The sequence below is a fragment of the Neomonachus schauinslandi genome, chromosome 15 (genome assembly GCF_002201575.2).
Source record: "Neomonachus schauinslandi chromosome 15, ASM220157v2, whole genome shotgun sequence".
In the NCBI taxonomy this organism is placed as follows: Eukaryota; Metazoa; Chordata; class Mammalia; order Carnivora; family Phocidae; genus Neomonachus; species Neomonachus schauinslandi.
Genome location: NC_058417.1, coordinates 56,289,188 through 56,304,751, shown reverse-complemented (window position 1 = coordinate 56,304,751; position 15,564 = coordinate 56,289,188). Strand labels below are relative to the sequence as shown.

General features: G+C 59.0%; 1 protein-coding gene across 1 annotated transcript; it reads left to right on the top strand.

Annotated features, from left to right (window-relative positions):
• Positions 1–522: 522 nt before the first annotated feature.
• Positions 523–2,887, top strand: SOCS3 (suppressor of cytokine signaling 3). The gene is given in 3 exon segments (XM_021680816.2): positions 523–658; positions 1,258–1,732; positions 1,734–2,887. Coding segments are annotated over 2 exon segments (678 nt in total). The 5' UTR covers positions 523–658; positions 1,258–1,345; the 3' UTR covers positions 2,025–2,887.
• Positions 2,888–15,564: the final 12,677 nt, after the last annotated feature.

The window sequence follows — 15,564 nt, the reverse complement described above, 5'->3', positions numbered from 1 at the left end:
TGCCGCGCGCTCCCGGAGCGGGGCCCCCGCCTCTGCCAGAAACCGGCCTTCTTAGAAGGGAGGGGGAAAGTGTGAATGAGAAGTTGGGGGCGGAGCGCGCGGGGGGGAGGGGCCGCTGCCAGGAACGCGCCGCCGAGGCTGGCGCCGCGCCCGCCGGCCACCGGGGCCGCCTCGCGCCGCGCTTTGTCTGTGCGCGCGTCTCGGCCGGTCCTGGCCCGGCTCGCGGCCCGCCCTCGGCCGCCCGCGGCCCCTCCTTCGCCCTTCGCGCAGCCTTTCATTGCTGCGAGTAGTGACTAAACATTACAAGAAGGCCGGCCGCGCAGTTCCAGGAATCGGGGGGGCGGGGCGCGGCGGCCGCGTATATACCCGCGAGCGCGGCCTCGGCGGCGGCTCCGACTCACACTCCCGCGCCGCCGCTCCAGCCCAGCTCCCGCCGCGGCCCCTCGCCTCGTCCCCGCCGGCCGGCCCGGGGACGCGCAGGGGGCAGGGCGGGCGCCCCAGCGAAGCCCGAGGGACGCGCGCGCGAGGCCCTTTGTGGACTTCACGGCCGCCAACATCTGGGCGCAGCGCGGGCCACCGCTGGCCGCCGCGCCTCCGCCTCGCCTTGGGGACCGTAGGAGGCGCAGCCCTAAGGCCGGAGACTTCGTTTTGGGACCAGGTAGGAAGGAGGGGCGCGGCGTGGAGCGGGGCGGGAGCGGGGGCTGGGGGGGGCTAGCTAGTCCTGGGAGCTTTTCCCGGTTTCCCCTCCTCTTCCCGGGTCATTCCCGGCAGGGAGGGGACGAGGTAGGGGCCAGAGCGGATGGAAGCCGGAGATCCCAGGTTCCCGGAAGACCCAGGCTGGGCCCTCGGGCTTCTCATGTCCCCTCCCCACCCCACCCCACCCCCCATGCCTCAGATTTCTCTCTCCGTCCCCGCCGCCCGGGGCCACCGGACTGAGCGGCGCCCAGAGCGTCCCGGGGGCCCTTCTCCCGCTCCCCACCACGGCCATGCTCCCGGAGACCCAACTTCCGCGCCCGAGTTTCCCACTCGGCGTTCTCCCATTGCGCGCTGAGGAGGGGGCTGCCTGGGGCCACCCCGCCGGCGGGGGCGGGGGCTGGGCGGGCTCCGCGGGGTGCCTGGGTGGGAAGAAGGGCTCAGGCAGGGGGCCTCTGGGCAGGGGGTTGCTCAGGCCGCTCGGCGGAGGCTGGGGAGCCGGGGCGGGCCGGGCGCGCTGGAGGGTTCCGGGCACTCACGCGGCTCGCCCCTTCCTCCCCACAGCCCCCGGGGATGCGGTAGCGGCCGCTGTGCGGAGGCCGCCGAGCAGCTGCAGCCGCCGCCGCGCAGATCCACGCTGGCTCCGTGCGCCATGGTCACCCACAGCAAGTTTCCCGCCGCCGGGATGAGCCGCCCCCTGGACACCAGCCTGCGCCTCAAGACCTTCAGCTCCAAGAGCGAGTACCAGCTGGTGGTGAACGCAGTGCGCAAGCTGCAGGAGAGCGGCTTCTACTGGAGCGCCGTGACGGGCGGCGAGGCGAACCTGCTGCTCAGCGCCGAGCCCGCCGGCACCTTCCTCATCCGCGACAGCTCGGACCAGCGCCACTTCTTCACGCTCAGCGTCAAGACCCAGTCGGGGACCAAGAATCTGCGCATCCAGTGCGAGGGGGGCAGCTTCTCGCTGCAGAGCGACCCCCGGAGCACGCAGCCGGTGCCCCGCTTCGACTGCGTGCTCAAGCTGGTGCATCACTACATGCCGCCCCCCCGGCGCCCCCTCCTTCCCCTCTCCGCCGACCGAACCCTCCTCGGAGGTGCCGGAGCAGCCGCCATCCCAGCCGCTCCCAGGGAATCCTCCCAGGAGAGCCTATTACATCTACTCGGGGGGCGAGAAGATCCCTCTAGTGTTGAGCCGGCCCCTCTCCTCCAACGTGGCCACTCTCCAACATCTCTGTCGGAAGACCGTCAATGGCCACCTGGACTCCTATGAGAAAGTCACCCAGCTGCCTGGGCCCATTCGGGAATTCCTGGACCAGTACGATGCCCCGCTTTAAAGAGCAAAGGACAGGGGTCGGGGCGAGGAGCCTGGGTCCCCTCTCCTCCGTGGCACAAGCACAAGAATCCAACCGGGAGAGTCCTGCCGCTCCGGGTGAGCCAGGGGGGTGGACTGGCCCCTCCCTTCGGCCTTCCCCCCTGCAGAATGGGGCAGGCGGGACCTGGAATGTGTTTGAGGGAAGGGGGAGTGCCACCTGAGCGCCCCGCCCCCACTCCGGCTTCTCCGGAGGAGCCAGCTGGCCGGGTGGGGACAGCGACGACAGCAGTGGATTCTCTTCTCAACTCTTCCTCGCTTCCTCGACTCCCCCTGCATTTCCAAACAGGGGACACTGCGGGAGTGTTGAACTAGTGAGAACTGCCGGGGAGTCTTCAAACTTTCCAACGGAACTTGTTTGCTCTTTGATTTGGCTTAAAAGGTAGCTTTAAACGCGAGCAGGTCTCTGGCCTGGAAGAGGGTGCGGGAGAGGGCGCCCCAGGGGCCTCAGGGCCACAGGCTGGCCACGGCGATGGCCACTCCCACTGTCCACCCCAGGTGAGGAGGCAGCTGCGTGGTCCTCCTCTGGCTCTGGGGGATGAGCGCAAGGGGTGACCGGAAGGGGGCTATTCTGTTATCCTCTCTAGGACAGCCACCAGAAACACAGGTCCCGGAGTCCATCCAGTGCCGGGGAGCCCAGGGCCCTTCCCCCGTTTTAAGGGGGAAGTGGCATTTGGAGGGGAAGGGGTGGGCTGGTCAACTATTCTTTTCCCCACCCCTGCTCCCCCTTCTGGCACCTGGGGGGTGGGAGGAGGATGGAGGAGATGAGCCATCTTTGACCCCAGGTCCCCGGACAGAGAAGATGAAGGATTCTACTTTGTGCGTCCTGTCTGGCTAGGAGATTTGCCTTAAATGCTCCCTGTCCCATGGATAGGGACTGGCACACAAGAAGCCAAACGCTCAGCCAATCCAGGCAGAGGCCAAGGGATCCTCGGAGGGCTGCTGCCGGCCACTCGGCGTGGGGGGAGGGGCGGGCGGAGGTGGAGGTGGGTGGAGGTCCAGGCCTTCCAGCCAAGCCCTGGAAGAAGGCGAGTCCATTCGGTATTGGCCAGTCACAGGTGCCTCCCGGTGCCTGGGCTCTGGCAGAGCAGAGCCACCAGGTCCCACAGCCCTCCTCACCTGGGGGCTGGGGGGTGGGGGGTGGGGGTGGGGGAAGGGCACAGGCAGGAAGTCATTGAGAGGCTGGGACCCCTGCCAGCCCAGCTGCTCCCTTCTGCAATAGCACTGATCGGTGAAAAGTTAACAGGAATGTAGCAGTGATGGAATTACCTGGAACTGTTCTTTTTGGGGAAAACGAAAAAACACAAAGTTTTCTGTGTCAGGTTATTGGGCTGGATGGGGCAGCTGTGTGTTGGGGTGTTTGGGTTTTTTTTTTTTTTCCTGTTATTTTGTTTTGTTTTTGTTTTGTTTTGTTTTAATAATGTTTACAATCTGCCTCAATCACTCTGTCTTTTATAAAGATTCCACCTCCAGTCCTCTTCCCTCCCCCACCCAGGCCTTCGAGGCTGTTAGGAAATGCTTGAAGAACTCAACAAAATACCAATCTAAGTCAAACTTTGCACATATTTATATTTATATTCAAAAAAGAAACAATTCAGTAATTTATAATAAAGAGCACTATTTTTTAATGAAAACCGACTGGAGCCTTTTCCTCCCCGCCCCTTCCCTGCCTTGCTTTCTCTTTCACCCGCACCCGCGCCGCGTCCGAGGGAGAGAGGGAGCCGCGGAGGTTCAGGCTCTGCCCCCTGTATGTCAGGGGCGCTCCTCGCCATGGAACCGAGCTCATCTTCACCACGTCATTGACAAGCTAAGGCAGCCACCTAGACTTTACCGAGAGGGGTAATTCCTGCTAGTCTGATTCAGATCTGACCAGAATATGCAAAGCAAGTTCGAAGGAAGCGCTTCAAAGGGTTTGCAGGGAGTAAGCTGAGCTGTGGTCAAAGCTTTTAGAGACTCCAGGCTATTAGAGGCGCTCTGCTCTTTGGCAAGGAGGTGTTCCGAGAAAGCCCAGGCTCCGGGGTCCTGGCGGTGACCCATGACCTCAGCACAGGCAGGTTCATGGGAGGTGGGGGTAGGGGTGGTCCCCACAGTCACTGACTCCCCCCACCTCCAGCTTCCCTCCATTCCTGGGAGACCCAGCCTGAGCAGTGGCCGGCCACATGCCTCCCAATGACAGCACCCATCTATTTGCCTATTTTTAGTCACTCCCACCCCCTGGGCACTTAGAGGCTATCCCGTTAACCTACCCAGCCCCACAAGGCAGGTGTTAACCACCGCCACATTTTTAGACATAACTGAGCTCCGTGGGAGCTGTGGGCTTACATTGGTCACTTCTGATGCCTAGAACAGTGTGCTCAGTAAATACTTGTCGACTGAAGGGGGGCAGCCACTCAGGTTCATGGAGGTTAAGCAACCTGCCCAAGGACACACCACTTGGGAATGTGGGAAAAGACACAGAATTGGAACCTGGGAGCATCTGGTTTCCAAAGCCCACGAACTCTCTCTGCCTCCCTAAGCACTAAGTATGTGGCCAGGGCTGCCCCTCTGCCCCTCTGTATATCCCCCTGCAAAGTGAGTACCCCCACTCTGGGGTTTCAGCATTAGGGTTGTGCTAAAAAACAAAAAATCCTTTCTCTGTGACATTTTCCTTCCATGCTTCCTCCCCCCCAAACCCCAGACCTGACCACTGAAGAGATGAGTGTTATCCCCAAGTCAGGGGTCCCCATGCCTTCCCCCAAACCTCAGATGCCTGAAATAAATACAAGAGGCCTCTTCCCGCCCCGCCCCCCTCCCAGGGAGGGGGGAATAAGCTGCTCCAGGAATGAGCATCCAAAAGGCAACTGAGAGGGGTGCCTGGGTGGCTCAGATGGTTGGGCGCCTGCCTTCGGCTCGGGTCATGATCTCCGGGCCCGATGGGCCCTGGGATCGAGCCCCGTGTCGGGCTCCCTGCTCGGCGGGGAGTCTGCTTCTCCCTCTTCCTCTGCCTCTCCCCCTGCTCCTGCTCGCTCTCTCTCTCTGTATCTCTCTGTCTCAAATGAATAAATAAAAAAATTCTTTTAAAAAAAGGCAACTGAGAGTAAATAAAGTCATTTCTCTTTCTCATTTCCTAGACTTTTGGGGGAAATAATGTAAAGAGACAAGAAAGGGCCAGGCTAGGCATGAGACTACTGAGTGGACAGAGCACGTAGGAACCACTCCAAAGAGACCACCGCTTCTGGAACCGGGACTGCAGACCCAGGTAAGCTCACCTTCCCAGAGCACGAGGTCAGGTGAGGAGACCCAGTGGGGCCTGGGAAGCTCCTGGCAGGCTCTTCCCTGCTGAGTGGGGTGCGGGGGGGGCTGCCAGCCGGCCACCATCTGCCTTCAGCAGAGAGCTGCACAGCTGCTGGAAGGACAGCCTCCGTGGAACCTTGGAACCTAGAGCACACCAAGTCCCCGTCCTTGGCCCAGAAGGCAGCTGTTCAGCCAGAGTGTCCAGTGTTCACAGGGCGCTAACTGAAAGGGCTTGATCTTCTCTGGCCCAGGAGAGAGCTGCTGTCCCGGTCCCCCTGGAGGTTAAACTCAGAGGCAGGAAGACCCCTGACTCCTTTCCCTTGATGCCCTCCCGTCCTTCTTCCCACACTTTTGTCTCTCCATTTTCAGACCACAAGACCAACCTTCTACTTTTGCAGACAAGGAAGCTGAGTCCCAGAGAAGGAAAGCAATTTGCTTAAATTCACACAGCGAGCTAGCGGCAACACCAAGATCCATCTGCTCCCCGGTGCTCCTTCCTGTGTTTCCCTCCTCATCCTACCCTCCTGTTGCAGAAATCTTTCTGTACTTCTCAGTCCTCTTGGGGACAGAATCCACCCCCTCCCAAGGACTTAAGGGGGGCTGCCAGAGAAGGAGTGTGCCTGGTTCCCAGATTTGCTAAGAAGCTTGAGTAGGCACCCACGCCTCAGTGGGGTTAAGAAGAGCATAGCTGGGGGTCCCTGGTCAACCCCCAGAAAGGGGAGAGTTTGCTGCTTCCCGGCCCTGTGCCCTCTTATGCTGCTTCTGGCTGTAAGAATCCACCCCCAAGAGGCCCTATCCTCTCTCCGGTGGTGCTGTTTTTGGGCAGGCCTCCGGATGAGCTAGAGCCAGGAATGGGAAATCTAAGGCCTGCTCTGGGGGGAGGGAGGGAAGGAGGCCACAGACAGGGGAGCTGGAGATGGAAAATAAGCCTTCATGTTGGGTCCTAGTGTAAGGAAGGAGGTTCCGGAACGGGCACCGCCAGTGTACCAGGCTGAGAGACGGGGAGAGTCACAGAGGGAGTCTGAGCAGGGACAGAAGTCCGCGGGGGTGGGGGACAACGTGCGCAGCGGCGGATCGGGGAGACCCAAGCCGAGGGTGGGAAGAGCCGGGCCCGGGACGCACCTTCCCGCGCCGCGTCCCGCCGCCTCCCGTGCGGGCTGCCGTCGGGCGGGCGGGCGGGCGCGTCGCTCCCAGGCCGACCTCTGCCAGGAAGAGTCACTTCCCGGACGCCGCGGGAGCCCTGGCGGAGCTATGCGAAGAATGTCCGCGCGGAGCCCGGCGGGTGGCACCTCCCGGGCCCGCGCCGCCGCGCCAAGCGCAGCGTGCGCGCGGAGAGCAGGCCACGCCCCCGCCACGCCCCCGCCCCGCGGAGCGCGGTCGCCGTGACAACGGGATTACAGGCGCGGAGCGCTGTTTATTCTCAGCCGAGTGCCAGGAAATTCGACGGGGTGGCTGCCAGGCGCACCTCCCTGGGGTGGGGGCCGGGAGGGGGAGGAGAGAGGGTGGACCAGCGCGCCCGGGGCTCCTGGGGGAGGGAGGCGCTCCTCCGTCACCGTCACCAGGGGTCACTGACCCCTCCGAGGGGAGCTGCTCAGAAAGCACTGACTCTTTCCGGGCAGGAGTGAATCAAGTTTTCTCCTCCCAGGGTAGCCAAATCTCCCTCCAGGCTGGCGAGTGCCCCACCCCCCGCCCCCCAACGCACACTCTCTCTGTCCAGGGATCCCCGTCCTTGGAGCCCCAGAGCCCCCCGCCCCACAATCCCCCATTCGCTCGCTCAGCAAATAGCTATTGAACACATTCTATGTGTCAGGGAATTGAATGCGGGACATTCAGGGACAAGGCCCTGATTGTCCTGCTCTCCTGAGATTTAGCGGGAGCGACAATGAATTAGTAAATATATAAATACAATAATTACAGATTGCTATTAGTACCCCGAAGATGCATCTTCAAGTCACATCTCCAGTATGGCCCACATCCACGATCCTGTCCCACACCCTCAGGTAGGGTGACCAGCTTGTCCTGGTTTGCCCAGCACTGTCCCAGTTCGGCCCTGAAAGTCCAGCAAACCAGGCTAGTTGAACACCCTACCCTCAGGTCAGAATGCACCCATTTCAGAGATGGAGAAACCGAGGCCCAAAATACCAGGGCAGTTCTTCCAAGGTCATGGGGCCAGTTAGAAAGAGAGCAGGAGCTGGAGGCCCTCCAGCTGAGAAACCAGGGCTCCTTCAGCTAAACACCCTTCACACACACCCTCCTCAGGCCCCCCAAAGCACTGAAGCACCTGTGGCCAGCCCCCCAGGGACCGGATGAAATTGCTGTCTCCCAGACTCCAAGCCCAGCTCCTTCTGAATCAGAAGCCCTGAGGATAGTCCAGGAATCTGCATACTCAACAGCACTCCAGGTGACTCTCAGATCACTCCATGCTGCCTTTGGGGAAGACAAGCCTGGATCCTCCTCTCTTCCTGGGACTGGGAATTTCCTTCTTGAACCTTGACTAAGCCCATCGGGGAAGTCAGCAGGGAGGGAAAGCCTGGGTTCACTGCCCGTGCCCCGGCAAGCGCAGGCAAGTGCAGCCCTTCCCTCTCCTGGGCTCCAGCCCCTGGGCCCTGGGCCTGAGACCAGGGGGCCCCAGGGGGGAGGAGTTCAGTGCTCCTTCCCCCCCTCGCCCCCCCCCCCCCAGTGCTGAGCCCTCCCAGCTGTGCTATGCTGGGAACAGGCCAGGCATTTGTGAAATCCTTGGGTGAGCCTGACCCACTGTCATGAGGACTGCCTGTGGAAGCTGGTGCAGGGAGGGGGATGGGGGGCTGTTCCCAGAAGCGGGGAGAACTCTGGACTTCCCACTCCTGAGTGCTCTGCATTGCAGCACAGCCTTAAGCAACAGCAGTGGTCTGGAAGGCTGCATCGCAGAGAACCAGAGGCCCGAGGCTCTCTTCTGAAAAGAAGCTAAGGCTCTGAATGCTAAAACCGCGCTCGAGCTCCAGGTTACACGTCACTGAGGCCATTCATAGCAATGACCAGGCCCAGCCTTAGAGAAAGGCTGAATCAAGGCTAGGCTTACAAAAAAAAAAAGAAAGAAAGAAAGAAAAAGAAAAAAAAAAAACCAACCAGAATGCTAGTTCATTATGTACATTACACAAGAAAATGTATTTGCCTTTTTTTTTTTAAGATTTTATTTATTTATTTGAGAAAGCACAAGCAGGGGGAGCAGCAGGCAGAGGGAGAAGCAGGCTCCCCGCTGATCAAGGAGCCCCGACTGGGCTCAATCCCAGAATCATGACCTGAGCCAAAGGCAGATGCTTAACCCACTGAGCCACCCAGGCGCCCAAGAAAATGTTTTTCCTTTCACCTCCTTCCCCCCAAATCTCCAGTCTTCCTTTCGTACAGAAAACTCTATGTAGTATCTATAAGATACAGGATATTAAAGACACGAAATAGAAAACCTGGTCCTTCAGGAGGCTGTTGTGCTGCACAACCTCAGGGGGCGCTGTTCACAATATGATCTTGGTAGATGGGGTCCCAGGAATTTGTGTGTGTGGGGAGGCTGCAGTGTTTGTGATTTTAGTGTACAGGAGCAGTGCCTGACCCTTGCCTTAACGACGCTCCTGGGCGATCCCAATGCTGGTAGGAACCCTGTTCTGGGCACTGTGACCAATTCTGGAGATCCATGCCAACCAAGAAGCATTTCAGACTTCAAGAGGCTTACAGTCTGAAAGGGGAACCAGACGTGAAAACCAAGAAGTATCCTAAAAAGGAATGGGTGTAAAAATAAAATGTTATACAGCATACAGCTGGGGGCCCCCAGGAGGAAATGACCTACAGTGATTTCCCAGAAGAGGAGCCACTCGTGAACTAAGGCAAAACAGCAGGTGTCCCCTCCCGCAGGCAGGCGGCGTGGGACACGGGGGCATTCTAATGATCCGAAACAGGGAAATGGCCCGGAAAATGGAAAAAACTTTAGGGAACTTCAAGAAGTTTGGTATGTCCCCATCGGGCATATCCAGGCCAGACTCATCTAAAAATACTGCATTTGTTACGTCACAGGCCAGGCCCACCCCCATAGGAGCCACACTGGTTCCTTGGGCATTTTCTTCTCAGCTGGGTTCCAGTACTCTTCAGGCTCTCACCTGAGTGGAGATCCAGCCTTGTCAGCTCCCCACCCCCTGCACCCCATGCGGCAGATGCTCTTCCTTCCATGAGGGTGCTCTCCTCATCTGCCCACCACACGCGTCACCCCTGTGCTCCCCTGTGAGCCCATGTCCTGGCCTGTTGGGGTTATCCCACCCAACGGCCCAGCCTGCCCCCTGTCCCCCTCCTTGAGTTCTGTCTCTCTTTTGAGGCTGCCTCCTTTCCCACCTCCTCCCTGAAGCTCTCCTAGACTCCCGCAGTCCTGGAGACCTCTCTTTCCTCCGAAAGCATCCGATACATGGAACCATTGCTACTCCTGTATCACCTGGTCACATGGTGTTATGGTTTCTTGATTTCTTCCCAACTGGACTGTGAACTCTTTGAAGAAAGAAACTCACTCTTGGGGCGCCTGGGTGGCTCAGTCGGTTGGGCATCTGCCTTCAGCTCAGGTCATGATCCCGGGGTCCTGGCATCGATCCCCGCATCGGGGTCCCTGCTCAGTGGGAAGCCTGCTTCCCCCTCTCCCACTCCCCCTGCTTGTGTTCCCTCTCTCTCTGTGTCTCTCTGTCAAATAAATAAAATCTTAAAAAAAAAATCTATTAGAACACTCATCACCTGACTTCAAGTCTAATACCCTCTCCACTACTGCTAACATTTGCATGTGAGAGCCCCCGCCATCTAGCAGCGGCTGTGAAGGCTCCCCAGGCAGCTGGGGCCACACTGGCCACTCATTAGAGGCCAGCTCAGTCCTGCAAGACAGTCCTAGGGCTCTCATCCCATCTGTCATCTGTGGAGAGCTTGGGCGGTTATAGGGGGAACACCAGGATCATCCCACCTCCCAGCAGGAGGGAGCCTCAGATGTTCAAGGCTGGTGCTCCCAACGGGCATAGAATTGCCAAGGAAACTCCAGCAAGACCTCTGGCCAACCCAATGTGCAGGATTTTGCTTGAAGCCTCAGAGAACCCCAATGTCACCCTAAACTATTCTTTCTGGAAGCTGGGGGATGAATGAGATGACCTCTACATAACTTTTCTGTTACCGAATCACTATGAAAAGGAGGCTGGAGGAAGAGGAGCCAGCGCCAGGAGGGAGGCAGGCTGGTTTCCAGGAGTGGTCCTCAAGCCCTTCACTGGCCTTTTCAGCGTCCCTTGGCTCCTGGTGAAAGTAGGCAAGGGGGTCTGGCAGGAAGGCTACCCAGAAGATACTCAGAGACCAACCGGCATTGCCCAGTGGGGGCAGGGCAGTCAATGGCTGTGGAATACTGCTCTACACTGGGGCTTCCCCACTGGCCTCCTCCAGGCCATCACTCCGGGGTTTGGCTGAGAAGTCGGCAAGGACCCCGACCAGACTATGGCCAGAGCCCTGGCGTGGAGGGGAGGAGCCCAGGAGAGCAGCCCGGCCCGCCCACAGGCACACTGCCAGACCTCTCCAGTCTAAGAGAAGGAGCTGGGAAGGTCAGCCAAGGGGCCCAGCTGCGGCAAGAGACCTTGTGCCCACACCAGGCTAAGGACCGAGCTGGTCGGTCTTGAGTGCAGGAGGGGAGGGCCCCCACCCAGGCAGTCTACGGGCTCCAGGGTCACTGGGGGCTCTGTGGCTGGTAAGAGAGACATCTGGAGAGGGGCCAATGAAAAGGGTCAGATCCCCAGTAGAGGCTGCAGACCCCCAGGAGACAGGTGGGGAAGTGGTCACAGAGGACAGGAGGGCCTCCTGGACGTGCACAGGGTGGACACGTTGCTGCACACACGTGCTGCTCAGCACATTCTGAGCTCCGTCTGTAAAGGCAACACGGGGCACCATCCGCTGGATGTGCGCTGCTGTGCGTTATCTTCCCATGGGTTGATGTGTGACGGTGAGTCACCCCAGTCTAGGTCCCCCACTGTGACCAATACAGCTAACCAGGAGGCTACCGACCAGGACTCAGGGTGGAGGGGATGGCAGGGGTCCAAGCTCTCCTCTGGGAGGAGAAAGCTGGCCTGGCCCAGGATCAAAAGGTGTTCTCAGCCTTGGAGTCAGGATTCCAACAACTGAATCAGCCTGCCCAGGGTGTAGGCAGAACTCGGCTCCCTAGTCTCAGGGTCCTTTCTTGCAGGTCTCCAGAGGGTTCTGTGGGAAACAGACAAGGACTGCATGAGAATGGCATTGGCCTTGGTCTCCCCGTGGCCTGTGCAGAAAGAATAAGACAGTTTCACCATGCAACGGTGCTCTCCTTGGCCCCGACCCCGGAGGAAGGGTGCCCCCACCAGAGTGTTTTATTCATTTCACACTTTCATGGCTGTGCTTCTAATGTGCCAAGCTCTATTCTAAGCACTTGAAACATGAGCTGCGGCGCGTGGGTGGCTCAGTCGGTTAAGCGTCTGCCTTCGGCTCAGGTCATGGTCTCGGGGTCCTGGGATTTAGCCCCACATCAGGCTCTCTGCTCAGCGAGGAGTCTGCTTCTCCCTCTCCCTCCCCCTCTGTGCTCTCCCTCTCCCTCCCTCCCTCGAATAAATAAATAAAAATAAATGAAACATATGAACTTACTTAATGCTCCAGCAACCCTATGACTTAGGTCTTATTATTGTCCCCAGTTTTTCAGTGGAGAGAGATGCCGAACAGGATGTACTGTGACTTGCCCCAAATCACACAGCTAACCAGGAACAGAGCTGGGGTCCAAACCCAGGTGGTTGGGCTGCAGGGACCCTGCCCACGGCCAGCCCCTGCTAACCCCAGTGAGGCACTGGGTACTGGCTCGGGAGCCGGAGAGGGCAGAGTGCTGGCCGTGTGCCCCAGATCTCTGCTTCCGGGCAAACGACCTTGAGCGGGCACCTAACAGCCTTGCTTCCTCATCTCTACAGGGGGGAATCTCAACAAAGCCAGCTTCGTGCGTTATGAGGTTGATACAAGACCACGCCACAGGGTTGTTATTCTTATCAGCAAGGGCTCCCTAGGACCAGCAAGATCTGAACACTTCCATTCACCCACCATTCAGCCCCATGCACTCCAGCTCAGAGGAGAGCGGCAAGGCTGGGCCACTGGCTCCCGGGGTTTCCTGTCCCCCGGGGAGAAGAAGACGCTGAGGGAGCACTTCTTCCTGTCTCCTCCTTGGTCCCTTCCAGTTCTTGATTTGTGTGCCTGTTACGTTTCCTTCTTGTTTTCCTCAACTGCCCTCAGCGTGACATTCTGTGGTTGTACAAGTGTCCTGGGGCTGCCATAACAGAGGACCACAAACTGGGGGGCGGGGGGTTAAAACAACAGAAATGGACCTTCTCGAAGTTCTGGAGGCCAGAAGTCCAAAATCAAGGTGTCAGAGGGGCTGCACGCCCTCTGAAGCCTCTGGGGTGGTGTGGGGGGAATCCTTCCTTGCTCTTCTCAGCTTTGGTGGCTGCCCGCAGTCCTTGGCAATCCTTGGCGGGTAGATGCGTCATTCCCATCTCTGCTTCTGTCTTCACACGGCCTTCTCCTCTGTGTGTCTGTGTCCAAATCTCCTCTTCTTATAAGGACACCAGTTATTGGATCAGGGCCCAAACTAATCCAGTATGACCTCATCTTAACTAATTATATCTGCAAAGACCCTATTTCCAAATTAGGTCACATGCACACGTGCTGCGTGGACATGAATTTTGGGGACACTATTCTACCCAGTACTGCCGGCTGGTTCTGCAGGCTCTCAGATTAAGAACTTTTTTTTTTCTTTCCTTGCGTCTTTCAGGAAGAGCGTGAGAAATGTGTCCTTCTTTGCTCTTGGGCAGAGAGAGAAGTGGAATGTCCCTTTATGCTCTGTTAAGGACACCTTGAGCAAAGGACAGGCTGAAAAGGCACCCAGGGATGGAGTGCAGCCGTTGGCCTAGCCAAGGGCTGCATGGCCAAGGTCAATGTCTCTTGGGGAGGGAGCATACATACGGCCGTAGCCTGCCTGGCATGGCCTAGTCCTCCACAGACATTGCCTCATCTAGCTGCAGGGATGTTTCCTGCATGTCTCTGGTGAAGAGCTCAGGCTTAGCAACCTCAGATGACCCCTCACACAAGAAAGAGCATCCTCCAGAAAGCTTATGCCGGGCTTCCATGGGAGAGAGAGGGGGGTGGGGGGAGGGAGGTAGAGCCACAGGGCCAGGCGTGGGACGTCTGGCCAGTGCCACAGTTCCTTGGCAATGTTACCTAGGGAAAAGTCCAGGGGATGCCCAACAGCCAGCTCTTTGCAAAGCACTGGGTGTCTGGCAGTGAGGTGGACACGGGCACACAGCAGCCTCCATCCCTCAGATGTTCCTGTTGAATCCAAACAACCAGGCTGTGGAGAGCTGGGGACATGAAGCTAAAGGGCCTTCAACTGCCTCTTCACCATCATCAGAGACACGGCTGGATGGAGAAAGCCTCCAGGTGATCCTTGAGAGCCAAAGGCCAAGTGCTCAGGTTCTCCAAAGCTCTCCTCAACCGGGGGCCTGCAGCCCCTTCTCTGTGCCCGCTCTGCCCCTCACCTGCAGCTGGGCACTCGGGGCAGAGCCCAGGCTCTGAGAGGCTCTCTGGAGTACCCAGGTCTGACTTCTAGGGCCAGGGAAAGGAGAGAGGGAGGATGCCAAGAAGGCATGAGTTGTGTTCTACCTGAACCACAGGAAGGGGACCGCCCTGCCCCAGCAGACCCACAGCTGCTCTTCCAGGGACAGGAAGTCAGCTGAGTATCGAGCAAGCGGGTGCCGGGGGAGGGGCTCAGGCACCTGGGCTGTCGGCCGGGCCATCTGCTCTTCCGGGCTGCACTGGTTCCCACACTTGGGAGGTAGATGGGGTGGGGATTAGGAGCCTAAAGTTTCACCCGGTTCAGTTTGCCTCCTCACAGCTAGGAGACCTGGGGGGTCTCTAAACCTGTTTCCCATCTTCCTGGGGTTGTGCTGGTGGCTCAGCGAACACCCACGTTGCCTAGTACCCAGCGAGTGCTCTGTCAACATTGGGTGCTCCCCACACTCCTGAGAAGGGGCTGAACCCCTCAACGGGCTTGATTCCTTACAAATAATCTGGCGTCTAAGTGGTGGCCTGACCCGCTGAGGGGAGAAAGGGTGACCTTCTAGGCAGCCCTTCCTGGTCGACTAATCTCCCTGGGAGAACAGTGACACCCTGCCTCCACATCTCACACTGGGAGCTCTCCCCACACCATGGCCCCCCTCGGGCTGGCCAGCCCAACCCCAGGACCATCAGGCTTTGGGCCAGGCAGTTACAGTAAGTCGGGCCCGCCCTTCCTTACATGGGGTACCACTGTGCCCTGGTCCAGAGCCTGGCTTCCCATAGAGGAGGGGAAGGGGAATAGGGAGGCCCTTCCTTGCCAGGTGTGCTGGGCCAGCTCTTAAGCACACCCCCAGAACATGCTGGTCTTCCCAGTGATTTCCAGGGGCCGCCTTGTCCTGGCAACCACCAGGCCCAAGCAGCAAAGGGCAGCTGAAGCAGCAAATGATGTTCAGAAGGAGAGGCTGACTCACTCCATCCAGGCTGCGCCCTCCGTGAGTATTTCTGGACCTCAGCCTGGGATTCCTGCAGGTTCCGATGACAAGTTGGACCATCCTCTTGTATAAGGTGGGTTCCAAGGTAACCCTAAGGGGAAGGGAGGAGAGGGAAGGGCTCTGGCTGGCGAGGGTGTTGATGCTCAGCAGGTCCAGGCCAGGGGGTCGGAGGGGACATAGGACAGTGACATGGGAAGGCCCAAAGGATCCCCAGGCCTGACTGAGGAGGAAGGGGGCAGGGAGGAAGAGAGGACCCCATTTATAGAGCACACGGCACACATTACATAATTATTCTATTTTAATCATCACAACCCTGTATGATAGATGTGACTTATCACTGGTTAATAGACGAGGAAACTGAGCCTGGGAGCCGGTGAGTGGAGGCTGGGTGAGGGGTGGAGGCTGCTCGAGCAGAGAGGGAGGTCAGGCCCAGAGAGCCTCCGCAGGACAGCTTGGCCCCGGGACTGCAGCTGACCTCGAGGCCCGCATTTCACCGGCCGGCGGGAGCAGGATGCAGACCCCGGGGTAGGGGGGCGGAGTTCCTGGAGGTCCTCCCTGCCGCCCCCCACCCCCCCACGGTGCCCCCGGCCCCCCCCCCCAGTCAGGCCTGGGGATCCTTTGGGCCTTCCCATGTCACTGTCCTAT